Source organism: Neovison vison, chromosome 12, assembly GCF_020171115.1.
Source record: "Neovison vison isolate M4711 chromosome 12, ASM_NN_V1, whole genome shotgun sequence".
NCBI classification, from domain to species: Eukaryota; Metazoa; Chordata; class Mammalia; order Carnivora; family Mustelidae; genus Neogale; species Neogale vison.
In genome coordinates, this window is record NC_058102.1 from 123,063,472 (window position 1) to 123,091,417 (window position 27,946).

Genomic DNA, 27,946 nt, shown 5'->3' on the forward strand with positions numbered 1-27,946 from the left:
GTCTGCCTCTCTCACTCCCTCTGCTCCTCCCCCCTGCTCATGCTCTCTTTCTCTCTCTCAAATAAAATCTTAAAAACAATTACTAGCCTTAGATTTTTAATCAAAGTCTATACTTCAAAGAATATCTGGGGCTGTCACCACCCCATTTGCATGAATCTGTCAACATTTAAGGCAAGTTATCTGTTGGTATCATTCCAGTCAGTGTAAATGATTGTTAAACTGCAACACAGAAAAAGAATTTACAACCAACATGGCCCATATCACACAAGTTACATAATATATATGAGCATATATAAATAATGTCAGATATAAAGCAAACATTATACTCCGGAGTTTAGAGACCTTCCCCAGGTTTCTGTGCTTCAAGAATCTACCACTGAAGTAGAGAATCCATATGGGACATGTAAAAGGTTTAATTTCTTCAATGTTATACATTCCATTTGAAGATGTTATTTTATTTTTTAAAGATTTTATTTATTTATTTGAAAGACAGAAGGAACATGAGTAGGGGGAGGGGCAGAGGGAGAGAAAGAGAAGCAGACTCCCTTCTATGTCGGGTGGAGCCAGACCTGGGGCTCCATGCCAAGACCCTGGGATCAAGACCCTGAGCCAAAGTCAGATGTCTATCTGCCTAAGCCACCCAGGAACCCCAGAAGATGTTATTTTATAATAAGCTACTGTCCTTGAAAGATATTAAAATCATCTCAATGAAGAGCCGAGAGAAGAAATGGACAAAAAAATTTCCAAGGAGGAAGTCTTTTAAATAAGTTTGTGAAATAGTGACTTATTTATAATTTCTCCATAAAGAAGAAGACCTGTCCTATAAATCCTTTCATACTGAATCCCTTTGTCTTCCTCTCTTGGAATAGAAGGCTTACTGGGTTGAAGAAGAAAGCCTTTATAACAGTGCCACTGGTTAGAGTAGAGGCAGGCCTGCATTCTGAATGGTTGAGTTAGTGTTTCATGAAGTCTGCCCTTTGCTCCATTTCTAATAGAGACTCTGTCTCCCTGAGCTACTGACAATGATTCTTAAAGTTCTTGATTCTTAAAGTTCTCTTTTGAGGATAACATCTGGTTAAACTGGTTATTTTCCCTCATTCAGGTGTAATGTTTTCAAGGGTTTATGCTAATTATGTTCTTTTCTTCCCAGAAGAAACTTAAAGCCAGATTTGTATCTTAATCTGAATGAGATCAGCTGCTTGGACACTTGAGCTCCTGGCTAGTCTGTGACCAGCAAAGCAGCATGGATGTCAGGTGAGGACTGTAGAATGGCAGAGTTTTAGGACTCCAGACCCTGCCTCTTACTAGACCCCCAGGTGACTGGATAAGCTTAAGAATCTGAGAAGCACTGCTCTCAGCTTCTCTGTAAGCTGCACTAAAGAATGGGGTCCAGAAAGTTCCAGTCTGGGGGTTCTTGGGGCACTGAGATGGCCTTTGGCAAATTATCGCATTTCACCACTTGCTATTGGCAACATCTGGAAAAGCCTACTTGACAAAGATCCTTATATCTTTTGGCAATGTACCAAAAAGACTCTAAAAATAGCATTTTGTACAAATTCTCCAAAACATGACATGTCTATTAATGGCTTTGGTTTGGTTGTGCTGCTAGTCAAACCATATGCAAAAGGTATCTATTAAAATAGGCTAAATAAATGACAGGATACCATGAACAATAAAACCAAGAGAAATTTAAGTTTTCTAGGAGTGACACTTTAAGTTCGGTCTGGCATTTTTTTTTTTAAGATTTTATTTATTTATTTAAGAGACAGCACATGAGCAGGGGGAGGGGCAGAGGGAGAAGCACACTCCTTGTGGCCCTGAGCAGGGAGCCTGACACAGGGCTCCATCCCAGAATGGACCTGAGCTGAAGGCAGACACTTAGCTGATTGAGCCACCCAGGTGCCCCAAGGCCTGGCATTTCAACCATAAAACTAAAAGAAAAGGCCATATAGATAATCACCGAAATAACTCATACTTTGCTTTAAAAAATATAAGCCATGGGGTTTTTTTTTTCCTTACCATAAAAAAGTAGGCTAGTTAGAAAAAACAGTTAGGCTAGGATCCTACCTTTATATCCTGTGGGTTGATGTCAGGATTTGTTTGACACTGCAGAGGTCCCAGAGTTTGGATATGAAAAATGTAGAGGAGAAATTCGTCCCGGGCAGAGAATGGCCAACCCACCTCCAGAAGAGTGTCACTGATGGTACTTGGTCCAATATTGTGCAGCTACAAGAAAGGAATGAGTAATGGTACAGCGCAAGTCAGGAAGAGGAAATCAAGCTCCATGTACTTCCTACCCATTCTAAAAAGTATTTTGGTGTGGTTTTTTTTTTTTAATTTTATTTATTTATTTGACAGAGAGAGAGAGGGAGAGAGAGATAGATCACAAGCAGGCAGAGAGAGAGGAGGAAGCAGGCTCCCCGCTGAGCAGAGAGCCCGATGTGGGGCTCGATCCCAGGATCCCAGGATCACGACCTGAGCCAAAGGCAGAAGCCCAACCCACTGAGCCACCCAGGCGCCCAGTATTTTGGGTTTTAACGCATCTGGGCTATAATGGTGGCAATAGGAAAATACCATCTATATAAGCAAGAGGAGCTCTGAAAGCAAGAGGCGCTGGTGCTCAGAGAAAATACTTCCTTCTGTGAAGCTCTGAGGGCAGATTTCCTTAGCAAAGACCACATTCACCATGTCTGATCATTGTGATGTTCACCTAAAATTTATATTCATTTAATCGCAGGGCTAGAAATGCAATTTTAATGCTATGCTTTCAAAACCTACTTATTCTTTCTTTGCATTGAAATCTGCCTTTTTCCTGACTACTGACTTGTCAATTGCAACCATATGCAATGCACTCTCTTTCACCCTCTGGAAAAATGGTTATCCATCAAATGCCAGAGATGGTCCAGGCTCACCACAGTTCACTTCAAGTGCACATTTCAAAGCTGACTCCTTCTGTTTTAATCAGTGACTCTCAAAGAGAGAGAGGCCACCTCTCATAAAGAGATGAGTGTTTTAAACTCATGAAGCCTGTACTCACAGGACAAAAAAAGAGCTTGGGAAAGTCACGAAATATATTTAAATTTCTTGTGGTTTTGAAAATTCACTCCAAAGTTAACAGGGAACTTTTTTTCCCCACAATTCTGAAAATTATAATGACCAGTAGAACAACTTATAATTTGGTTTTGCCTATTAGGTGGCTCATTTAATTCACTTTATCAAAGCAACACGGCATGCACTGATAACAGTATATTTTGGGGCAGGACAATAACATGTAGGAAACACGTGATGATTGCTTTTGTCACCACTGATTACTACCCTAAAATTTTATGATTCGTTTATGCTAAGATTAGAAGCAGGGCTTCTCTGAGAATGATTGAGTTTGAATATGTTTGCCAACATTAAAGTTTCACCATTCCTAAGCAGAAACCGGTGCACGCAAGGCCTAATGAATTATTTGACAGCATTTTTTTTCTAGCAAGGTTCTTAATCCTAGTAGCCTTGGGGACTGTGTTATCCTTTTGCTATCAAGAGAGCTTAGGGCAAAGCTTTGATCCAGGTATGGATGGGGCTTCTGGTTCTGAACCACAGGTTGGGCAGATGACAGAGGTTTTCATGTTGATGCTGTGCAGGAGTTGACACTTCTTTCCCACATATGTACACAGCTCATCAGTTTTAAAATGACTTCATTGTTAACTGTAGAGAATGCTATTCACGTCCCTTGTAGCTTAAGAAGAAAGTCACAGTCAGGATTACTAGGTCAGTGGAATGAGTTATGCAGGAAGGGGATAGAGAGCAGTAAATAAGAAGGGATCTCAAACAGAAGATGGCTTTTTCATAAGCTGCTGGTTTGCTTCTGGAAAATATTTTACTAATCAACTGACTATTTCAAATCTCAGAATAAGTTATTCATGTGTGTGTGATATGTGTGTGTTTGATACAATAGCAAATAATTCATAAAATTTTCTCTCTCTGGTACCTTCCGGTTGGTGACCTTCAGTGTAAAGAGGTGGGTAGATTTTAAGGATATTTGAAAATGTAGGAAGAAACAAAATAAAGTCCAGAGAGCTAGTCATTTTTATGCTTAGGCTGTCCAAACATTAAAAAAGGGAGATGTAAGGAACATCTGAAAGAGAACAGTAACAAGATAAAATATTCTCATTCTATAATGGCTCTCCCTAAAAAGCAAGTGACTCATACTGTACCCCCTCCCCGCACTGCACAAATCCGAGGTATATAAAGCTCAGATCTCAGGTCGGTGTCTTAAAGTGCTATGAAGAGTTAATTGGTAAAGAGCGTAAGACTAAATTCCTAACACAACTTTAAGATAGGTAAAACCTACCTCATAAATATGTTCCACCAGTGGTCCAACTCCTTCCTCTTTGCGGGGCTCCTCTTCTGGTTCCCAGTTATGAATGGGCAGAACAATCTGCGGAGGATGGGATACTCTGAAACATGGAATGTTTTGTTAATTGCTGGTGATGAAACAGGTGGAAAATGCTTCTCTGGTATACAGTACACTAACAGCAATGAGTTTTATATATATATATACATATATATATATATATATATGCAATATACTTGAGCAGATATTGCCTATATGGAAAAAGGTATTGAAAGTGATGTTCAGCAAAATAACTAAAGGAATAGTAAAGGATCTGAAACATCTACAGGGATGCTTTTAATTCCTGGTCTCTAGCTCAGAGATAGACTCTTTTATCCTATCTCCTCTCTTGAGCACTAGGGAGCTCTCTTGGGACAGAGAGCTTCCCTGAGTTGAGATAGATAATTTAACATATGGACATATAAATGCGTACATCTATCTATAGGTCCTCTGTAACTGTAAGTGTGTGTGTGTGTGTGTGTACACACAGAGTATATAATCCCTGCTTCAAGCCATATCAAGAAATGGGACATTTTTGGTGGATAAAAATCTAGAAGTCTGTGTTGTGTTAAATGTTGACTTGTGAAGAAATGTAGTTTTGAATTAGATACTTGAAAATAGAAAAGCCACTTGTATATTCCTACTTCTTAGATCGCTTTGGCTTTTCATTAATGCAGCCATACCTCCCCCAAAGCCAGGTCTAGAGCCAAAATAAAGCTTGATCGAGTTCTAGAGTTGTCCTCTAGATAACTCTAGGGTGAGAGATGGAGAGACAAATGATGTAATCATGTAAGTAGGATATTAACTTGACACAGAGATATTCTTTGCCTGCAATTTACACCTAGAACGTGAGCACTGGCTGAATGCAATGCAGTACAAGGCATTATTCTACATTAAAAGCTGGTTCCAAACTAAATTGTTAATTTTATATTATCTTAAAAAGAATACTTCTCAAAAGAACAATGCTTTTCTAGCAATTTTTAGGTGAAGGATCTTTGAAAGATTTCCTAGACCTCCAGCGAAAAGTAACTTCAACAGAAAATCTCTCTTTTGGCAATTGGAAGTTTTAAGTGCCCTTTTAAGGGCATCAGTAATTAATGCAGCCCCTAGCAACTTCAAATGCTATCTTTATTCCACTCCTCCTCCCCAATAATCTCTTTCTAAAGCAGAAAGCAAAATTTATTGGACTAACGACTGACCCAAGGGCAAGTAATTAATTTCTGTGTGTCCTTATTTCCTCATCTGGAGAATTATGATAAACTCTGGGTTGTATATTACAATTGATTGGAAAACATCTCAAATGCTCTTTGTCAAAGTCACTTTGGCTGCATTGTCTTCTAGGGGTGGGTGGAAGACGTATAATTTTTAAACTGACAACCCACAGAAATGCTACTACATTATAAAACCCTTCGCTTTCATCTCTAATGGGCAACTATTAAATTACAAGTGCAGGGCACAGGCTTGCTGAGCTGGTACTTCAACATTCCCTATCCTTATGTCGGTTTGTTGTTATGTCATGCTGCCCTTTCCCACTTGATTTGATTAAATCTTGTTCAGATTAAACACTGGGGACTTGGTGAGGAGAAGAGTACAGAACACAGATGGTTACTTTTATTTGAGCAAAGCCCAGAGAGTTTGGGCTTCCGTCTCCGTGGAGTCTTCATGACCTAACCACCCAGAACTTTACTTTGCTCTTAGCTTGGCAACAGAAAGTTGACTCCAGGCTCCATATCCAATGTGAGGCTCTAGGGAAAATCCTTATTTATTTACTTATTTGCATAAAGAACACATACAGAGCAGAAGCTGAGCACATTTTCTCTGGAAAGTTTTCTTCTTATAGTCATCTGTCCTGGGGGACTGGTCATAAATGTTCCAGTACCACAGAATTATAAATATTTAGAACTTGACAGGACTATGGAGACAGTGTGTTCACAATCCCTCATTTTATACATGAAAGGAAAACTGATGTTCAGAAAAGTAGGCGTTAGTTGCAGGTGAAGACTTCAGCTTACTCAGGTGTACTCAGGACTTTTCTATTTCCAATGTACGGATGACTCTTGAAAAACACGGGTTTGGACCGTGCTGGTTCATTTATGCGGATTTTTAAATTTCTATGTGAGTTTTCATATAAGGTACAGTACGGTAAATGATTTTTTCTCTTCCTTATGATTTTCTTCATAACATTTTCTTTAGTTTACTTTATTATAAGAATACAGTATATAACACATATGCAAAATATGTGTTAGTGAACTGCTTATGTTATCTGGAAGGCTTACTGTCAATAGTAAGCTACAAGTAGTTAAGTTTTGAGGGAGTCAAAGTTACATGTGAAGGGGGTTGGCACCCTAACGTCTGCATTGTTCAGAAGCCAATGGTATAATGCACTACAGGGGCCATGAAACCGCAGTGATTTTAGTAAAGCCAACTTAAAGAAACTTCCTGCCCCATTTCTGTAACAAAATCTAATAGAAATCTGTACGGAAAAGATAATCTATGATAGGCCATGACAAATCATGGCAAAACCATTCAAAAGCTATGGCTCCCCAAATTCAGTTATCTACTGTCTAAGACTTTTTCAGATCTGGGGAAATCATGACAAAAAATGGCTCTCTGAAGATTCCAAATGAATAAATGAAACACTGTCCACCCTTTTCAAAATTACCACTTTTTTTTAAGAAGGAAGGAAGGAAGGAAGGAAGAATATAATCAACTATTAGCCAAGGATAAACAGCCCTCACAGCTCTTACTGAATAGTGCTCACATGCTAAGATGGAGGATAGAACATTATTCCACCTGAGACCCCCCCAGGGATAAGAAGATTGGGGTACATGTGGTAACACCAGACATTAGGAAAGGATTAGGGAAGCAAGGAATTAGGTTTTTGATAAGTTAAAGTCTGTGTGCTATCGGAAGTTCAAATCTGATGCTGTGGTAGTACAGTCTGAATTATTCATTCATAATCATGTTTTCAAACACTGTAAGCCCCAAATAGCAGACTACTATTTATTGTGTGCAACAGTGTTGGCTCTACCCATTCTAGCCAGTTTCTATACAGACCACCATTGTTTATGATTGTAGTGTCCCGTGATCAAACCCACTCAATACTGATTATATGACAAAGGACACAGGTTTATTACCCTTTGTGAGCTCAATGCATGTGGTGCTGCCTCTTATGGCCAAATTCTCTTGCAGACTTAATGCTAAATTAATCCTTTGTACGAACAAATGACATGTGAATCTACTGAAAGACAGTGTTGACACTATCTGGCTTTGAGAGAAGTGGACTAATTCTCAGTATTTTCTTTCCCACTGAAGAAATAAATGTATTTGAGTTTATTTTTAAGATGATAAAAACAACACTGAACTGAAAAAGAACTGCTAGATACAGTGCATGATAAAATACATTGGAATAAACACAACTGGCAAATAAAATGAGATTTTTCTGAAGACTGAACATGGAAGATTTTCAACACAGTAGCTGTTTGTTCCTTGAAGAATTAAACATTGAAACCAATATTTTTGCTGAGTATCTGGAATAAAGAGTTTTACATTGCAAAATGGCTAAAAAGAACTCTAATCCTGTGTTAGAGAATAAACTGTGGTTAAATGTCAGACATTAATCCAGCAATTTAAAAAATTACACCCATACAAGAAACCCAATTTTAATTACCTGTTTTGATTATTGGTAAAATGAATAGATAACTTCCTTCCTTTTTAACAGAGAAATACTGATGTCATAAATGATGGCAGAAATATATTTATAAATATTTATCTTATAAAATGGATATATAAGAATAAATACAGCTACATTACACTCTCTGCTGCCTTGGACTGAGTTATGTCTTATGGAATAAAAACAGTTCCCAATTTAAAATTTGCTTTGGGATTAAAAGACAGTTTCAGTTTATTTTTGGTTAGCAAAACAAAGGTTAACAAAGCTTAAAGAAGGAGACAAAACTTCATATACACTAGTTGTAAATGTTAAAAGATATAAAAATAAGATAGCAAAAAAAAAAGCTTATTTCTTCTCAGATTTCCTTTAGTGTTTTTCTCAATGTGAAAGAGGAGGGAATTAAAAAAGAAATGCACAAAAATGAAACATCTGGATTAGCTGCAAAGATCTACAAATCAAACAGGTCACTTCTCATGAGTCATGAGTTAAAGAAGAAATCACAAAGGAAATTAGAAAACATTGTGACTGAAACCCAGCATATCAACATTTTGGTATGTGCTCAATCAATTAGAGGGAAATTTATAGCACTAAATGCTTATGTAAGAAAAGAAGAGAGGTCTCCAATCAATGATCTACTTCTACCTAGAGGAAGGAGAAACAGGGAAAATCCAACCCAAAGTGAACAGAAGGAAGGAAATAATAATAACATAAAGCAGGAGCTAATGGAACCGAAAACAAAGCAAATAAAAAGAGATAAAAAGAGGCACCTGAGTGGCTCAGTCAGTGAGTGTTTGACTCTTCTTCTTCTTCTTTTTTTTTTTTTTTAAAGAAAGTTATTTACTTATTTAACAGAAAGGGCACAAGTAGGCAGAACAGCAGGGAGAGGGAGAAGCAGGCTCTTCGCTGGGCAGGGAGCCTGATGCCAGACTTGACCTGAGATGAAGGCAGTCACCTATCTGACTGAGCCACCCAGGTACGCCGAGGGTGGCTCTTGATGTCAACTCAGGTAATGAGATCAAGCTCCAGGATGGCACCGTGCTCAGTAGGGAATCTGCTAGAAATTCTCTCTCTCCCTCTGCCCCTACCCCCACCCTGTGCTCTTTTCTCTCTCTCTCTCTCTCTCTCTCCCCCCAGATAAATAAATAAGTAAATCTTAAAAAGATAGAGAAAGAGAAAAAAAGAAAAGTCAATGAAATAAAAAAACTGGTTCTGTGAAAAGTTCACTGAACTCTAGCCAGAGTAATCAAGGGAAACATAGAAGGGAGTAAAAGATACAAATTGTAGTGCAGGGAATGATGAGCTCCCACATACATTAAAAGAAAAATAAGAGACTATCATGAGCAACTTTATGCCATACATGTAACAACTGGGATGAAGCAGATAAATTCTTTGAAAGACAAACCGAATGTTTCCTCCATAAGACCAAGATAGGATCTAAATACAAGACAAAACATTGGGAAGGGCATGTGCTATGTATGGTGAGTGCTGTGAAATGTGTAAGCCTGATGATTCACAGACCTGGACCCCTGGGGCAAGTAACCAATATATGTTAATAAAAACAATTTAAAAAAATAAATAAAGACAAGGCAAAAATGTCTTCTTGCACCAAGTCTACTCACTCTTGCCCTGACAGTCCCCATCTGTGCAGTAAGAGAAGAAAAAGAAAATAGGGGCACCTGCGGGGCTTAGTGGGTTAAAGCCTCTGCCTTCAGCTCGGGTCATGATCCCACTGTCCTGGGATCTAGCCCCTCATTGGGCTCTCTGCTCAGTGGGGAGCCTGCTTCCTCTCTGCCTACTTGTGATCTCTGTCTGTCAAACAAATAAATAAATAAATCTAAAAACAAACAAACAAACAAACACCCCCCACAACACAGACACACACACACACACACACACACACGAAAAAGAAAATAAAGAAAAAGAAAGAAAGAAAAAGCTTAACCATGTAGTAAACAACTCAACTTTTCCCCAAAAGTGGTGTGTGTAGCCTTTGCCCTCAGATTCTGGGAGGTGAAGTCTAAGATCTAGAAATTTTATGCCTGAAAGATGTATCTTTGTTTTTCTGGGGGCTTGGGGTCACACTGAATATTCTAACCATACAAATTATCGTGGGGGTTGCCCACATCAGAAAGACCAACAGTGTGAGTCAGGGTGGGAGCCTCATCACATCATATTAGACAACCTGGAGACAGATCAATTAAATGGTTAGTCAGTTATTCAATTGATCATGTCTATGTAGAGGATCCTTAATAAAAACTGTGAACGCTGAGCCTTGGGGAGTTTCCTCAGCTGGGGATACTCCATGCATCCTGTTACACATACATAAAAGGAAAGAAACATGACCCGGCTCCATGGTGGATAAGAACAGAAGTCTTGTGCTTGGTTCTGCCTCAGGCTCTGCCTATGCAATTCTTCCCTTGGATAATTTTAATTTATATTATACTGATGGGTATAATAGCTTTCAGGGAGCTCTGTCAGTCCTTCTACATGAATTATCAAAGCTGGGGGCAGTTTTGGGAAGCACACAAATCTGCAATTGGTATCAGAAGTAAGGGTAATCTCTTGTGGGTACTATTCCCTCTAACTCTGTATTTGGCTAAACTTTTGCATGTACAGATTGGATCAGTCAGGGAAAAATCAAACTTTTTATTCATAGATGCCATGGCAATGCTATAGAAAATTTAGGAAATCAAAAAACAATAAAGCTACTAGAATTTGTAAGCAAGTTTACCAAGGTCTCAGCATACTGCTTGCCTTTCAGGACTTACTGTACATGCAGATCAATGGAACAGAATGGAAGGTCTTGAAGCAGAGCCTCACAGATGGCTAGAGGTGTCAAGTAAGTCGGTGGAGAAAGGATGGTCTTTCAGCCAATAGCATAGCAGCACCTGGATATTCTTATGCAACAGTGAACCTTGGATCTTACCTCACACCAGATACAGATATTAACATAATCATGGACCAAAATGTAAAACTGCAAAACTTGCAGGAGAAATCATGGGAAAAAAATCTTGTGACTCTGGGCAAAGTGAAGACCTTTTCTTACAAGGGACAAAAAGAGTACAAACTATAAAATATTTATTTATTTGTTTGTTTATTTTTAAAAATTTATTTATTTACTTTAGGAAGAGAGAGAGGACAAATTATAAAATATTTAAAGTTGGATTTCATACAAATTAAAAACTTTTGCTTTTTGAACATCACTATTTAGAAAATAATAAGCCAGGGGCTCCTGGATGGCTCAATCATAAAGCATCTGCCTTCGGCTCAACTCATGATCCCAGGGTCCTGGGTTGGAGCCTCATTGGCGGGCCCCCTGGTTAGCAGGGAATCTGCTTCTCCCTCTCCCTTAGTGGCTCACTCTCTCTCTCCCTCTCAAATAAGTAAATCTAAAAAAAAAAAAAAGAAAGAAAAGAAAATGTTAATTAAATGGCTAAAAACTAACAAAAATCAACTTGAAGCCCAGGTGGGCAAGTGCACAGCACATCTGAACTCACACTCCGCTGGTAAGAATGCAAAATGGAAATGGCACAGCCACTTTGAAACAGTGTTTGGCAATTTCTTATAAAGTTAAACATACCCTTGCCACACAACTCAACTCCATTTGTGAAAATAAATATCCCAACAAAGACCTTATGTGAATGCTGGGATAGCAGGCTTATTATTAAGAGACCCAAACTGGAAACAGCCCACAGGATCATCAACCTGTGAATGGATGAATGATTTGGGGGCCTTCCGTAGAGTGGAATACTGCTCAGCAATAAAAAGAAACAGACCACCGATACATGGAAGAACATGGGTGTTTTTTCAGATGTATTCAAATGCAAGTGAAAGAAGCCAGACTCAAAAACCTACATTCTGTATGGGTGTATTTATATGATTTTTCTGAGGATATAGTGACAGGAGATAGATCAAAGTTGACAGAGCCTGGGGAAGGAGACTGGGTTACCTACAAATGTGCATGAGAAGCTATGTGGTGACAGAATTGATTTACATTGAACATCATTGTGGTGTCTTAGTCCTTCAAATCGAAAGTCTAAAGAAAGAATTTTACTATGTATAATTTATTCTTCAATAAACCTGACTTAAGACACACACACACACACACACACACGCAAACACACACACACCAAACCCCACAGACCATGAAAAGGTACTTGCAACATGTGTACTTGTTAAAGGATTAGTGTCTCAACTCTAAAATAGGGAAGAGTTGCTTCCTATGAATTAATATGAAAAAATTAAGTCTCTTCATAGAAATATGTCCTAAGAAATGAGTAGAAATACCCAGTTTGGGAGAAATAGAGACAACAAACACATGAAAAACTTACTCAGTCTTGTTTAGAAATCAGGGAACAGCAAATTGAACCTTCAGTTAGATAGAATTCCTCTTTTTTAAAAAAGATTTTATTTATTTGCCAGAGAGAGAGAGAGAGAGAGTACACACAAGCAGGCAGAGAGGCAGGCAGAGGCAGTGAGAGAAGCAGGCTCCTCTCGCTGAGCAACAAGCCCGACTCGGGACTCAATCCCAGGACCAGGGATCATGACCCGAGCCGAAGGCAGCGGCCCAACCAACTGAGCCACCCAGGCGTCCCAGATAGTATTTCTCATGCATCAGATTGGCTCAAAATGAAAAATTTAACCGTTTTGTGAGTTGGTTAATAATGTGTAACAGTGAAAACTTTCCTCTGTGTCTTGTGGAACAAGAGGTAGGTATAATTACTTTGAAATATAGTTTGGCACTATTTAATAAAGTTAAAAAGTTTACACTGTCTGAACCTGAAATTCTGCCTCTAAGCAGGTACCCTTCTGACATTCTTCCACATGTGTACCAGAAGATATGTACAAGGAATTTTGTAAAAAAGGAAAAAGAAAATTCCAGTAGAATGGATAAGTATGGTATAGCTTTACCATATGAAATTTCTGCAATTAGAATGAATGGACTATAGGCAAATGCCCTAAAGTGGGTGAATGTCAAAAATGTTTATTTGAGTGAAAAAAAAATCACAGAAGCATAAACAAAACAAGATTTTGTCTAAATAAGTTTCAAAGAATTCTCTTATAAGCTACGTAGCATAATAATTTATAAAGATGCACCTGGAGACAGGCTGCCTGACTTGCATTCTAGCTCCCCACTTCCTAGCTTGTAGCCTTCAGCCCCTGTGTCAAAATTTCCTCACCTGTGCAGTGAGGATACTGGTACATATTAAAATGTGCTAATGGGCTGGGGTAGCACATGGAAGGATAAATACGAGCTAGGTATTATTATTCTTCTCTAATCCACTAGGTGGAGCCTCACTGGTCCCAGGACTTCAGGAAGGGCTTCCCCCATTGAGAGCAGCAGGGGGCAGCAGTGAGAGAATGCATGGAGACCACGGGCTGGGACTGCAGTGGCTCTAGTTGCCATTATGGAGGAGTGGGAACCACTCAAAATTATGGAAAAGGAAAGGGACCTGGGGTTGCTGGAGCCCAATGACAATTCAGCCCAGAATACCAGTTGCTGTTTTTAGCCAAGTCCTTGTCCTGAAGAAATAAGAATTACAATAAAATCAATGGAATCCACACTTGCCTAAGATAACTATATACAGTACATTTCTAATTTTTTTCTTCCTCCAGGCATGGATTTCCCAAGATGGTAGTCATTCTAAGCCTTTTCCTTGACCATTGACCTTCTGTCTCTCAAATGACTGCATATTGGTACCTTCTTCAAAGAATAGGACAGAAAGAAAAATACATAAAATGTAGATCCCATCAACCTTCACATCTAAGAGTTAGGCCATTTGTTCAACTCAAGATGTGGTATGGTGAGGCTGAATTTTCATTATGCTGAAATAATTACTGGATAAGTGAGACTTTCATGCAATCACAAGTTTGTCAAGTTTATCTGACTTCCTAGTCCGATTATTGAACTGTCAGTTTGGGGAATAAAGTGATCTCTCGTTTTGATATCCTTTGAGTTAATTACCAGATAGGGTTTACTGTAGTTTTCAATGGAAGTCTAATGATAGGTAGAAAAGAATGAAAATTTATAACCAAAGTGAATTGTGATTGCTAATGCATTAGGAAAATTCCATATAGTTTTTACTAGTGTTTTTTCATAATTAAACCTGTTATTACAGTATACTTACTACAATATCTTGATTCTTACTTACCCTCTTATTTCTACTTGAGCTACAGCAGTGATGTTGATTTGTAGGCTCACAAAATTGCTGTCTGGGTTGTCCTTATTGGAACTAAAACACAGTGACAATATGATTTAAATATATATTTTTTCAAACATATTTTAATATGCGATCATAAAAAACATTCTGTAGATCAAAAGAACAAACATTACTAATACAATCATTCAGAAAACAATGCCGTATCCATTCTATAAAATCCTAACCACTTGAAAATGGAAATGCTAAGATTCTCTATGAGTAAGAGTAATGTAATAACTTTCCACAAGGAGACATCTTATCTGAAAACACAACAGACATCTAGAAAAGCTAATGCTTTTTGTTTCAGTGGCTAAACCAAAAAGCAGTGAGTTGAGCTCATTTTCCAGTTTCTACCTTGGACACATTCCTTAACTTCTCTGTGCATCACGTTCATCGCCCATTAAATGGGAAAGGAAGGCACAGTCAACTCCTGATTCTCCATGCTAATAAAGAAGAGAACTAGCACGAATAATCCAAGAGCAGCACAGAATGGAAAAAGCGTTTGTGTTTGGTTCTGGAATGCATCATACCATAGATTGTTTTGGCAGCAAATTTATCTTCCTTATGGTTTATTTCTGAAGTAATATTAAAATAAGTGTACATTCACTGCACGTTCGCTGGCTAAGGTGGGGGGCGGGAGGGAATTAGAAGCATAGCCAATGGCAGGAAGAAGTAAGACCCCAGGAATTTTGGCAGCTCATGCCAAGACAATTAGGAGATGACAGAGATATTGTCTAGTGCATAAAGAATCTCAAAATAAAAGGTGATGCAACATGGGGGCTTAAGTGGGTAGGAGAAGAACCCATGAAACAAGATGTGATAGGGAGGGAGACAAACCATAAGTGACTCTTAATCTCACGAAACAAACTGTGGGTTGTTGGGGGGAGGGGGGTTGGGAGAAAGGGGGTAGGGTTATGGACATTGGGGAGGGTATGTGCTTTGGGGTAAATTGGAAGGGGAGTTGAACCATGAGAGACTATGGACTCTGAAAAACAATCTGAGGGGTTTGAAGTGGCGGGGGGGGGTGGGAGGTTGGGGTACCAGGTGGTGGGTATTATAGAGGGCACAGCTTGCATGGAGCACTAGGTGTGGTGAAAAAAATAATGAATACTGTTTTTCTGAAAATAAATAAATTGGAAAAAAAAAGGTACGCGTTTAATAATGTTTCTTTGAACAGTGACAAAATTATTTTTAAGTCTTGTTTTTTTTCTCTCAAGCAAATATAATTACTATGAAACTTAATTTTTTAAAAAGATTTATTTATTTATTTTAGAGAAAGAGAGCATGGGAGGGTTGAGGAGCAGAGGGAGAGGGAGAGAGAAACTCAAGTTGATTGCATACTGAGTGCAGAGCCTGAGGCAGGGCTCCATCTCATGACCCTGAGTTCACAACCTGAGCCAGAACCAAGAGTCGGAAGCTTAACTGACCAAACCACCCAGGTACGCCTACATATGAAATTTAATCTTTAAAAAATGCTTGTTAAGCATCCAGTGTTGTCAAGAAAATGAAACTTGGTCTCACAAGAGGCTGGACCAGTAGCTGAGCTTTGAATGCAGATGCCATTTGCCTTTAGAACCCCATTGTGCTTTCCCTAGAGTCACCCTCATATCCCAAAGATAGTGCAGCCTTCAGCAAACAGCTGTGGCCACACCACCATGGACGGGTCATGTTTATTTCCAGATCTCATTAAGAAGAGAAAGCCTCCTCTTTTCATCATTGACTTTTCACGCAGTTTCAATGGATAAGCTTTCACGTTTCAGTGGTGGTAATGGGGTATGTTCTGACTAGCTTTTGAAGCTTTCCAAATGTGGGGGCAGGAGGGGAGATGATAAGAGTCGGCTTTCAGAGGAGGAGACAGGATCGTTCCCACAATGCTTTTGAAAAGTCTTGTCTGATTGTATATACTGATAAGGGCACTTAAACCACAAACACACATAAAAGATATAAACAGGCCAATGTCAGGCTCATTTCCTGTCATGGGGCATCACGGCTAACCTTGTGATGAGCCTAGGGAGACTTGTTCACCAAAGTTTGAACCCCAGTTTCCCGGCCACTTTATTATTATCCTATCTGGGGAAAATCAGTCAACTAAAGAGGTTTTTAAATTTTTATTTATTTATTTATTTTACTGTCTTGCTAACCAGCAAGAAGTCATTAAGTAATTCTCCTTCTCGTACATTGTGTAGTTAGTTCCAAATGCATGGCGGGAAACTCTAGTTTAGAAATTTAAGTCTCATCGTTCCACACGTTACCCAGACTTGGTTCAATTTTCTAGTTCTCACTGCTTTGCAGCAGCAGATATAAAAATCAAGGGAAAAAAGTTTCATTTAAGCTGTCCCATAATGCCATTGCATTTTGTTTCCATGTGGTTGAAAGGACACAGCTGTCCCTACACCCAACACCCTGAAAATGTAAATAGGTGTGAGGCACTGAAATCGTCTCCAGACAGAAGTCTCATCCAAAGCTGGCAGAGGTTAATGAGAGCAATGGCAGACATGGAGACTAGATCTGTTTGGCTAATCGTAATCATCCTGTCACACAGCCTTGTTGTGACACTTGTGCTGCAGTCAACTGGGGGGATCAACAACATCTCCTGGTAAGAAAGGCACTGGGCTTGATATACAACTTAGATGCTTCCTTGACCTCTTTCCTGGAAGGAAAAACCTCCCTTGCTAATACCACTGCTGCGTTCAAACGAGCAATCCATCACCACCCTGGACGCTAAGCTATTTATGCTGTCGGTGCTAGCTCTAAGCAGGAATGATGGATTTCCTCTCCACGGCTACACCCTATGTCGTGTACCAGGGATAAACATGTTTTTTACTTATTGTTCTGATGCTATTTTCTTTTTCCTTACTGTTTCCTATTTTCTAACATTTTCCTATTTTCTAACATTCCTTCTGTGCTTTCTGTGGCCTTTGGAATGTCAGCAAATACAATACAATGTTCATTTCACCACTGCCAAGGAAGCAATGTCAATGACATCACGAAGACCTATTTGTATGTGGGAATTGCGATCTGAGACCCGCTGCACTCAGGGAGGGGAGTGTTTACATGTCACACACAGTCACAGCATGAAGAGACCATTTAATGCAAACATTTGGTAACATAAACTATTTTACGTTTATTAATATATAAAGCCCTGTTTCTCTTTTGGGTTCTGTTTGTGGAAAAGTGTATTAAATGTGGGTAACAGTGGTCAATGTGATCAAAAGCTTGAGAACTTAGACTTCAGAGCATTTGGTTTAATTTATTTTTGGTTTTAACACATTTAAATTGAAAGCAAATCATCCATTAAATCCTTATTTATGTCTTTGGAGTCAGCCAACAAAGCATGTAGATAAACGCTCACCTCTGTGTTAGGTATCCTCAAACATTTTTACCTCTGAAATGTCTGTTTTGGGAATTTGATACTTTATATATGCCTATAGCCTCTCTGGTTCTTCATTTCTGCATTTTTTTTTTCAGGATAATGTTAAAATAGTCATGAGTTTCTATAGCATGTAAGGATGGAATATAATCATGGCCCATTCTTTTAGATGCAGGGGGATGTTAAAATGTGACCATTTCTATTTTCCATAAAATTTAGCATTTCATTGCTGAATTCACTATTTGAATGATGATCTCCAGGATGGATTTGGGGAAGACATTTAGAACATCATTTGCTCCTTGAGTGAATTACTAGTTGTGTTCATTCTACTACCTGTAAGTGTAATCAAAAGTAAGAAGGATGTGTCAGGAAATTTGTTTTGCATCTTTGCACCACATTTTCTTCCTAAATAAGGGCCTTATATTTCATGATAGATTATCTTCATGCCATTGCAGGACCAATGTAACAGACAGTGATGGCGAGGAAAAGAAACTTCAGGCTCCTGCCTGTAGTGATGGTGGTCCTCACTATGAAGTGCCGTTGCTTTTTTTTTTTTTTTTCTGAAATGTACAGATATTTTCCAAATGAAAATACTTAGGACTACCTGAAACTTTTGGAAAATATACACTTATAGCGATACACAGAAGTGATTTAATAAACTTTTATAAAATTCTATTACAGAATTAATTCTTCTGTATTACTGATCACTATCATATATCACTAATATGGGTAGAATTTTTAAAAATCTCTAGCAGACAATATTAAGTTAAGTTAAAACAATACCCAGTTAAGGTCAGAAAAGACCAAAGGTAAGTTAGAAAACCTTCCTTCTTAGAAATCTATCATAAAATTTAGGGGATTTGGTTTGTAATATTGGTTGTAGATTTTTAAAAAAATTTTTAAGAAGGTTTATTTATTTGAGAGAGAGAGCATGAGTGGGAGGGGCAAAGGGAGAAGGAGAGAGAATCACAAACTGACTCCATGCTCAGCATGGAGCCCAATGTGGAGCTATGTCAGGACCCTGAGATCATGAACTGAGCCAAAACCGAGTCAGTTACTTAACTAACTGAACCACCTAGGTTGTAGATTTGAAGAATCTGCTATATTCTTAGAGAGTTTATATACTTTTTAAAAACTCAAAACCTTCAATCAAAGTAGCTATTAAAAAGTAATCCTTTACACAAAGTCAACACTCTCCAATCACTTCTTAGAGGACAGGAGGTGAGATTGAGCCACACTGCACACTAGTATTTGAGAACCAAATTGTAGAGACTGACTTCAGAGTTGTGTTCTAGTTAGAATAAGGGTTCACCATGCTAAGCATATGCTGTTTATATCAATGTTGTTCAAACACTTAAAATTGCAAACCATGAAAGAAATATATACATTTCACAGGGTGTCTTACTATACATATTTCCATTTATCTAATTGGATTATTTCATGAACAGGACTTTGATATATTACATTTCATTCAATCTCCTTTTCTTTTAATACTGGCCTGGAGTCATTAAATTGATCCCATTCCTGGCTAATGGGTTGAAGTCCATAGTGGGCTTTCATGTACACTGCTCCCTACAAGTCTTATCCTCATTAAATATTATATTCAGCCATGAAGGAGCAAACAGAATAGACAGTGAAAAAGCAGTTGCTCTTGAATATCTGAAAAAGGTCAGTCTTAGGGAGAAGATGTAGCTATTTACATGCTTTGACTTGGAGTTACCAGAGAAGGCCTGGAAGGAAGACTCTGAATGAATATATGATTATACCTGCTCACAAGGAAACTATCAGAGACTCATTAACTCTTGAAGAGTTAGATTTAAGATTGCAAATGTATAACCTATGCTTTTTGCAAAAATTTTGTCCTTAAGGATTAGCTGATCCCCAGGTGAGAGCATGGTAGGTATATAGAAGGGGTGCTGGTAAGGGTGGGAGAAGGAAAGCAAATCAGACTGAGGAAAAATGGAGGTAAGTGAGGGTGGGAGGGTACCCAGGACGAAATTTTACCGAAATGACTTGGTTTATAGATGAATCTCTTTTCTTAAAAAAAATAAATAAATAAAAATAATGAATGAATAAATAAAAAAATAAATAGATAACAAAACTGAAATAACAGAAACAAAGGAAAAAATGATCTGTGGAAGCTGGGTTCTAATTTCAGGAGAACTTTTAAGGTTAAGGAGCTTAAAGAGTGGTCATTCATTTCACTGTGGATCTCTTGAATGCTAACCATCATTTAGGCACTTAAAGATCTAACCTTCTGATTTGGAGATCGAAGTTAATGCTCATGTTTGTTTTCTCAAGACGTGGAACAGCAAATCTGAGGCCCAGAGAATACTAGAAGAAAAAAAAAATCAGAAGACACTAAGTTTATGACAGGGAGGGACTTCCTACACAGCATAAAAATCTTTTTTAAGTCATCCTTGCAAATCCCCACCCGAGATTACTGTCCTTTTCTCTGCTTCCACCTGGATTGTTGAGAGGAAGTCATGCAGCCAAGACTGCGGGACCCAGACAATTCAAGTCCCTATATGTTTATTTCCTTCCCTTCATTTAGCCCTGTACAGACTCTTCTCTGGCTGCCTTCCTATGTGCTAAATTAAAAGCAACCTAAATATACAAGCGACGCTTGATTTGGAAAGCTCTAATGCTTATGTTTCATGCACATTTAGGTGATCATTGAAATTATGCCTGCAAAGCCTATGCAAATATGTGGAAAATGCTTCTAATGTAATGATGACCCATAAAGAAACTGGTTACACAGTTGTATGTGCAACGTGTTTTACCTAGTGTTTTAAAAGTTCATCGATGGAGAAATTACTGTTCAGGAGTGAGGGTATATGGTAAGAAAATATACCAGGATAACATTCTATGGTTATGTTAAGGTTATGAGTGCAGGGATTGTTTTTTCCACCTTTATTTTCTAAAGTTTTGAACCTGCTCTTACTATTTTCTTAACTTGAGGACACATTTTTAATACTTTGGGAAAGTTTTAAAATGGGAAACATCCAACGATAATATAAATAAGGAAGTAAAAATAAGAGCTAGGTAATTATATGACTTACTCTCCCATGTACTGTGCTAAGCCTTACATGCCTTGTCTTACATAATCATGACAACCACCCCACAGGTAGGTATTGCGATTCCTGACATTTTACTGTCGAGCAGTAATGTGAGAATTAGGGTGTTCAAGTGCCTTCCTCCAGGTGCACAGTAAATGAATTGTAGAGTTGGAATTGAAATTCCTACAAACTGACTCCAGGACCTGTACTCTTGACCACTATGCTGTAAAAATAAAATCAGTGATTAATAACTCATGTTAATATGAACCAGTAATAATATGAACTAATAAGAGACCTTCAGGTGTAAACCTGGTGATTCACAGACCTGTACCCCTGGGGCTAGTAATACATTATATGTTTATAAAAAATAAAAAAAATTAAAAAATAACAGACCTTCTTTTTTATCATAAATCATCATTATTTCACTAGCCCTTACTGATTGTGCTACAAGCCAGGAACTTCCCTAGTAGCGTCATATAATTGCACTGCTCCAAATAGTCCTAAACATGGGGATTCTCCATTTCACTGTGACTCGTCCAGGTTTCACAACTGTTAAATGGCAAAGCTGGGATTTAAGCCCAGGTGTGTCTAATTTTTAAGCCCATACATCCTTATGCCGAAGCCATGATGAATTCCTTTATATTAACAAATGTGTGATTTTCAGTCAGACCCCGGGGACTTTGCCCATAAACTTCTCTCTTCTTTGGAAACCTCTTAAAACTTTTCCTACTTTTTCTACTTGAAGAGGTTCTACTCATGCTTCAAAAATCAGGACAAGAGATCCTCCTGCAATATACTGTCTGATCCCACAGGCCAGGTCAGGCAGAAATTTTCTCTTTATTCCCTATCTCCTTCTTTGTTACTCTCCTATCATTCAACCTCTGATATTGCTACTTTTGAGTTTCTTTCTTTTTTTTTTTTTTTTAAAGATTTTATTTATTTATTTGAGACAGAGAGAGTGTGAGAGAGAGCATGAGCGAGGAGAAGGTCAGAGAGCGAAGCAGACTCCCCATGGAGCTGGGAGCCTGATGTGGGACTCGATCCCGGGACTCCAGGATCACGCCCTGAGCCGAAGGCAGTCGTCCAACCAACTGCGCCACCCAGGCGTCCCTTGAGTTTCTTTTTGAATGGGGATTGTATATTTTCATCTTGATATTGTGAGACTCTAGCTTACCATCAGGCATACAGAAGGGGTACAATAAAAATGGCTGAAAGAATGATATGAGAGAGTGTGCTATTGTTTGCCCAGTTCCAGTGATGGGGATCTTACTGTATTGTGGAGAAGCCTGGCTAATGTTGGTGTTCATTATAGAACAAGTCATCCTGGGACAGGATAATACAATGATGATGATATGACAATTTCATATCAGTAAGAGACCCGTGTGTTTTCAAAGAATCAAACACTAGATCTCTGGGCACTGATTCTAAAGAGCCTTTATGGAATCACTACTTTTTGGATTGAAAGATTTCCTGATGGAGAGATTTTGCAAGTTTTTATTAGTCCTATTGGCATACATTTTATATCACTATAGATATTATACAAAAATGACATCACTACTTAAAAATCAGAAGTAATACTTCTGAATATTACCTTGAGGTTTTTTTTTGTTTTTTGTTTTTTGTTTTTTTTTAAGATTTTATTTATTTATTTGCCAGGGAGAGGGCACAAGCAGGGGGAGCAAGAGGCCAAGGGAAGGAGATAAGCAGGCCCCTTGAGGAGCAGGGAGCCTCATGTTATGCTGGACTTGACCCAGGAGCCGGGGATTATGAACTGAACCGAAGGCAGATGCTTAACCAACTGAGCCACCCAGGTGCCCTGCCTTGAATGTTTTATTAAATTAAAATAAAAAGTGACTTGAAAATTATTTTTTTAAAAATACTGGGACTGAAATAAATGGACCTGGTAATTTATATGCTTTTTAATATTTAGGGCTGCTTTTACATTTAGAATTTTACTACAATCCACTAAGACTATTTTTTTAAATACAAAATGAAGAAGTAAATAAATCAAAATGTTTTGTAACAAAACAGAATGCAATAAAAATGTGATGTATTTAAGGGCATTAAAGGGTGAGATAAGAAAGCTATTAGGTTTCTTCCACTATAGACCTCACAGATAAATGAATACAAACAATTTACTTCCTTGACTCCCCAAAATTATTTGCTGGTAAAATGGATTGACATCCTGTCATATAAACACATTTGTGGTTAAGACCACACTGCCATTTTTACCCTCCACTTAGAATGTCACCAGTGGACAATTTTTTTTCCCAAGATTATTCTTAGTTATTAATGATCTTAGATGACTTCTGGTTTACATTTAACATTTTTATTACTGAAAAAGGAATGAGTGCCTGGTCACCTCTAGATGCAAACACTGTTGTTACCATGTCAATTTCCTCCTTTTTGGCCTTGGGTAGACCTCTTTCACACCAAACTTGGTGGTTGGATTTTCCTTGGAAACTACTAAAAGGACTTAGAGTTTTTAGATAAAAGGATTCAAATGAAAAATGTTCTAACTTCTTAGCTTAGAAACCCCATTCTATATTTCATGGCTTCATTTAAAAATCTCAACTCATCTGTTATTCATTAGTTTTTATCCAAGTACTTTTCCAAATTTTGCAGACTGGATAGAACAAGGACTTTGTGTTCAGTCCTGGTTTAAGCCTTGGTTTTGTCATTCATTACCTGTGTGACTTTGGGAAATTTATTTGACATTTCTCAGTTTCTTCATCTATAACAAAAAAGAAATACTTAGCTCATGGGATTGTTGGCTTTGAAAATTTAAATGAGATAACATAAAAAAAAAATCCAGTGATGGGTTTGTAACACAGAGGGCAATCAGTTCATGTTAGCTAATAAAAATCTACTTATAAAATTTTATCTTGCATTTAAATATTTACTTTTTTTTTGACCCAGCAAGTGAGTTTACTAGACTATAGCTTGGCACACTTTGTAAATATCTGGGATCAGTGGAATAGAGTTTATTAGGGTATAGAAAAGCAAAAATATTATTCTAGCACAATACCCTAAAGTATGAATTCAGAATAGATATTTCTTGATAGTTTCAAATGCTCAAATAAGTGTGAGAGATCATGGGTTAAAAGGTTTATTTATTGAAGGACTGCTCAGCATCTTTAAAATGTAAAAGTGCACCTGATTGCCCCAAAGGCAGATATGATACTCAGCAGTGACCACAGAACTCATTTAAAGCCTTATTTCAAGGGATCAGTACTCTTTGGAATATACTTTGGAAAGCTATTCTAATAAAAACCTATGCAATTATAAATTTTTATAATTTTTTTTCAAATAGGCCACTTTACTGATAATCATAACTATTTATTTTAAAACAGAGCTATGTAGGTTTAGTTTATGTAACATTTAATTATGCAGTATTTGCAGATTTCAGAATTTTTTTCTGAGTTATGACTTCATAATAAGTATTCCCACTGAGATATTTATTACAAGAAGTTACTATGTGTATTTAAATGGCTTTTGAATAAAATAAACTTATTGTCCACAAGTAATCCTGAATGAAAATTTCCTAAATCTGGAAACAAAGAAAAAGAAGAAAAACATGTCCTTATTCTATCAAAAGCACGTTATAGATCATTATTAACTCTTTTGTTTCTCTTGCTTCAATTTTCTGTATTATTCTTCAATTAAAGTGCATGGAAAATATAGACCGGGCAAAACTAACTCAAAAGCTGGGTTATAGTAACATTTTAATATAAAAATGCTATGAATGATATCCATATGGGAGGCATATCAAAAATAGAAGCTTAATCATCTTTGCTAAAAACTTTAATTATGTTATTTTTTAAGTCCTTTACTGAATACAAAGAAAAAAATTGCAATGACATTTGAAGAAAAAATATCCCAAGAAAAAATGTGTAGCAAAAATATCTTCATAAAGCATCTAAAAGACAAGAGTAAAGTCAAAAGAGAAAGCATATAAAAGTCTTCATCTTTTTGTGTTTTTAACCTCAGAGTCCCTGCTCTGTATAGGATATAATGCTCAGTTCACCACCCTGGTAATTTCCTGCCCAATTTGTTTTAGTTGCCAGGTGCTAACCTGCTGAGTACTAATTGGGGAGCTTTGTACTAGCTCTCTTTAAAATTCAATTAGAACTTAGTAAGGGCTTCTGGTTTTCTCTTACATTTGTTCCAGCCACCATAGGGTTCCCAAGGTCACACACCACCATCCTGGTTATATTTTCCATCTTGTATTCACAGCTCAGTGGTCGCAGCCCCTGCAATGGGAAAGAACACCAGCGTAGAGCTCAGGGGGCAAATAAGTTATATCCTGTCCCAAAGGCAATGCGGTGGGCCGGGAAGCTTCTCTTGATTTCAAACACCTGTGTGGGCAACTGTGCCCAAGAATCCATGTGTGACCATTAACTCAGAAGAGAAACTTGAGAGAAAAAAAAATCAAATTTTTATTATAAGAAGAAATTGGATTGGTAAACATAGTTAATGTGTTTCCCTGAGGAGAAAAATGCTTACTATATAAAACAAGGAACATTTTAGAAATATTTTCACTATTGTTAATGTTAAATTTGGGCCTTAAAGATCACAGATAAGTAAAGATCACTGAACAAATTTATTCTTACAATAAATGAAATGACGGGTATTAATAGACAGGTATTAATAGAGGATACTGTATGACGCAAGGAGCATTTGTAAGGGATCCGTTCTGAACACAAATTCTTACACACCATGGTCCCAGTTTGAGATTACACACTATCAATCTTAGTTCCATCCTCTAAATACTTCAGATGGGAAGAGAGAATACTTTGATGTTTACCCAGGGCTTCCGGTCTCCCTTCTTCCCCCTATGTCCTATTTTCATTAGAAAGTATAAAAACTCAAGTTTGGAGAGGTATTTAGAACTGTGTGCTGGACAAGTTATCAAGGTTACACCTGACAAGAGGGAGAAGTAAAGGAACTTTATCTTTGAACTCCTTCCCTCCACTCCAGCTCTACCTCTTGTCTTCATGCTACCCCAGCCACCTTGAAATCCATACCTGCTCTCCACCCTGAGCCCCTTTCCATTTGTCAAAACCTAATGTGCCTATGGCCCTGCTCCACCTTTGGCAATAGCTACGAATGTCCACCCATTATTTCCCCCTCATTTATTAAGAGCCACTAATGTATGACCCATCTTTCTATTCTCAGAGATAAACTTGCAATATGAAGACTTTCACAAAGGAGCATCATTTTGGGAATTTCTGCCCCAGGAGAGGTCCAAGGAAGAGAGTTCTGAATATGAGGACCATTGGTCCATCTGTCAGCTCTACTGAAATTTCATCTAAGGAAGTAATGTGACTTTTCACATAAGTTTCAGAAACCATCCTCCATTCCATTCTTTCCACTTAATTCAGAAAAACTAAGATCCAACACCAAAACAAAGAAGTGCCAAGAAAACACATCCAGGTAAGGAATTTTCTGAGTAAATCATATGCTTTGAGAAAATTAACTTCAGGGGAACGAGGGGGGGGCAGTGTGCTGGGGGGGGTGTGGGGGGGTGGGTTGTATCTGTTCTATTCCTAATGCCTAGGACAGTGCTGGGCACAAAGTAGCAAATGGTAGACACAGAGCAGAAGTAGTTCATACTACTTCCTGAGAGAGTCTGAAATGACACAGACAGAAACCCAAGTAACTATAAAATCCTCCCTCCTGTAATCAACAAGGGAGGCATGTCCACTCATAAGAAAGACTGAATGACTGGTATCTAGAGGCAATTTAATACCTGCTCTTTCCAAATAAGCTGAATGATATCCTAAGCAGCTAAGAAACATAGTTTCAAAAACCTGGTAATACTCTCTCCTCTGGAAGGTAGAATTAGAATGTATAAATACTTAAGGATCTGTAACTAACCCTAATTGCACAGAAAGAATTTTGTGTTCGAATTATTAACTCAGTCCTGAAAACAGAAAAAAGAACCCAGCAAAATCTTTTCAAAATGTCCACGAGTCTTTTAAATATAATTCAAGGACTTAGTTTCTATAGTAAATATTTTATCTTATCTAAAGGTTAAAAGTTATATGTACATTTTTTTCAACTTCCTAGAAATAACTTTTTTTTCACATCAATCAAAGATCTTTTCTTACCCCAGAACCTCCCACTCTTTTTCTTTTTTTAACCTTCATTTCCTTTCCCGGAGTGAAACAATGATTGTTTTTCTAGATATTTCTAGATTATTTTCCTTAGCTATTCCAGGGACACTCCTGCTCTAATCCATTTATAGCTCTTAAGATAGTATTCATTCACTAAAAATATTTACTGTGTACCTGCTGTTTGCCAACCATTGATAAAAAGATCCCTTGTCCTCAGTGAATTTCCAATGAGCCTAACAATTGTAATAAGTAATCACAAGCAATTGTAACAAGGAATGGAAACCTAATCAGTATAGTTTGAATTTTATGATAGGAGAGCGTCATAGTGATAGGGGAGGTTAAGCACCTAGATTTAAGGACCAGAAAAGCCCCACCTGAAAGAAGGGACATCAAAGCTGGGCAGTGCAGATCAGTGATTCAGAGCCCGGGGTCAGACCTAACAGTGGATGTGTGAGTCTCACTTCTGCTACCTACTAGCTGTGTAACCTTGGGCATGTTGCTGAATTTCTCCTTGTCTCTAAAGTAGGGCATACCGACAGACTTGCTGTTTCTCTATAAGGCTGTTATGAGGATTAAGTAAATTAAATCCATATAAGATCTCAGAGCAGTGCCCAGCCCATCTCAATTGCTCAATAAATGTCTGCAGCTTCAATCATGACCCAGATGAGGTCTGAAGGATAAAGAGAAAGAAGGAAACTCGATAAGGGGGAGGAGGGAGTGGAGTTGGTGCATGAGAGAGAAGGAACAGCAGCTACAGTCTCTGTGGCAAGAGAGCACGTGGGTATTACAGAAACAGGAGACAAAGTCAGTCCTGCTGGAATTTAGGGTGTGGGATAAAGGAAGGACTGGAAGCCAGGTGATGAGGCTAAAGGGGTGAACAGGAGTGATAGAATTGAGGTCCTTGTAGTTATGAAGGGATTTGGATACTATCCTAAAAGCAATGGGGTTTTTTAGCAAGAAGAGATAGGGTCAGATTTGCAAAGGAAAGGGAGACGACTACCCCTCTGGGGAGCAGAGCAAAGGCAGGCAAGTGGGGGAGATGAGTTAGGAGACTGTTGTCATCTCAGCAAAAGATCACATCAGCTCAGAGGAAGGCAGTGAGAGTGGTGGTTAGGTGGAGAGAGGAGATGAACTGGAGAGTCTG

At 38.1% G+C, this 27,946-nt stretch overlaps 1 protein-coding gene across 1 annotated transcript in view; it reads right to left on the bottom strand.

Moving 5' to 3' along the window:
* ITGA8 (integrin subunit alpha 8) overlaps positions 1–27,946 on the bottom strand; it is a 174,666-nt gene that overhangs the window by 33,256 nt on the left and 113,464 nt on the right. Inside the window, exons 21-25 of the mRNA XM_044227132.1 lie at positions 24,844–24,936; positions 19,879–19,958; positions 14,207–14,287; positions 4,340–4,445; positions 2,068–2,226 (exon numbers count right to left, since the gene is read on the bottom strand). Coding sequence (XP_044083067.1) covers positions 2,068–2,226; positions 4,340–4,445; positions 14,207–14,287; positions 19,879–19,958; positions 24,844–24,936 — 519 coding nt within the window. The remainder of the gene's footprint in view (positions 1–2,067; positions 2,227–4,339; positions 4,446–14,206; positions 14,288–19,878; positions 19,959–24,843; positions 24,937–27,946) is intronic.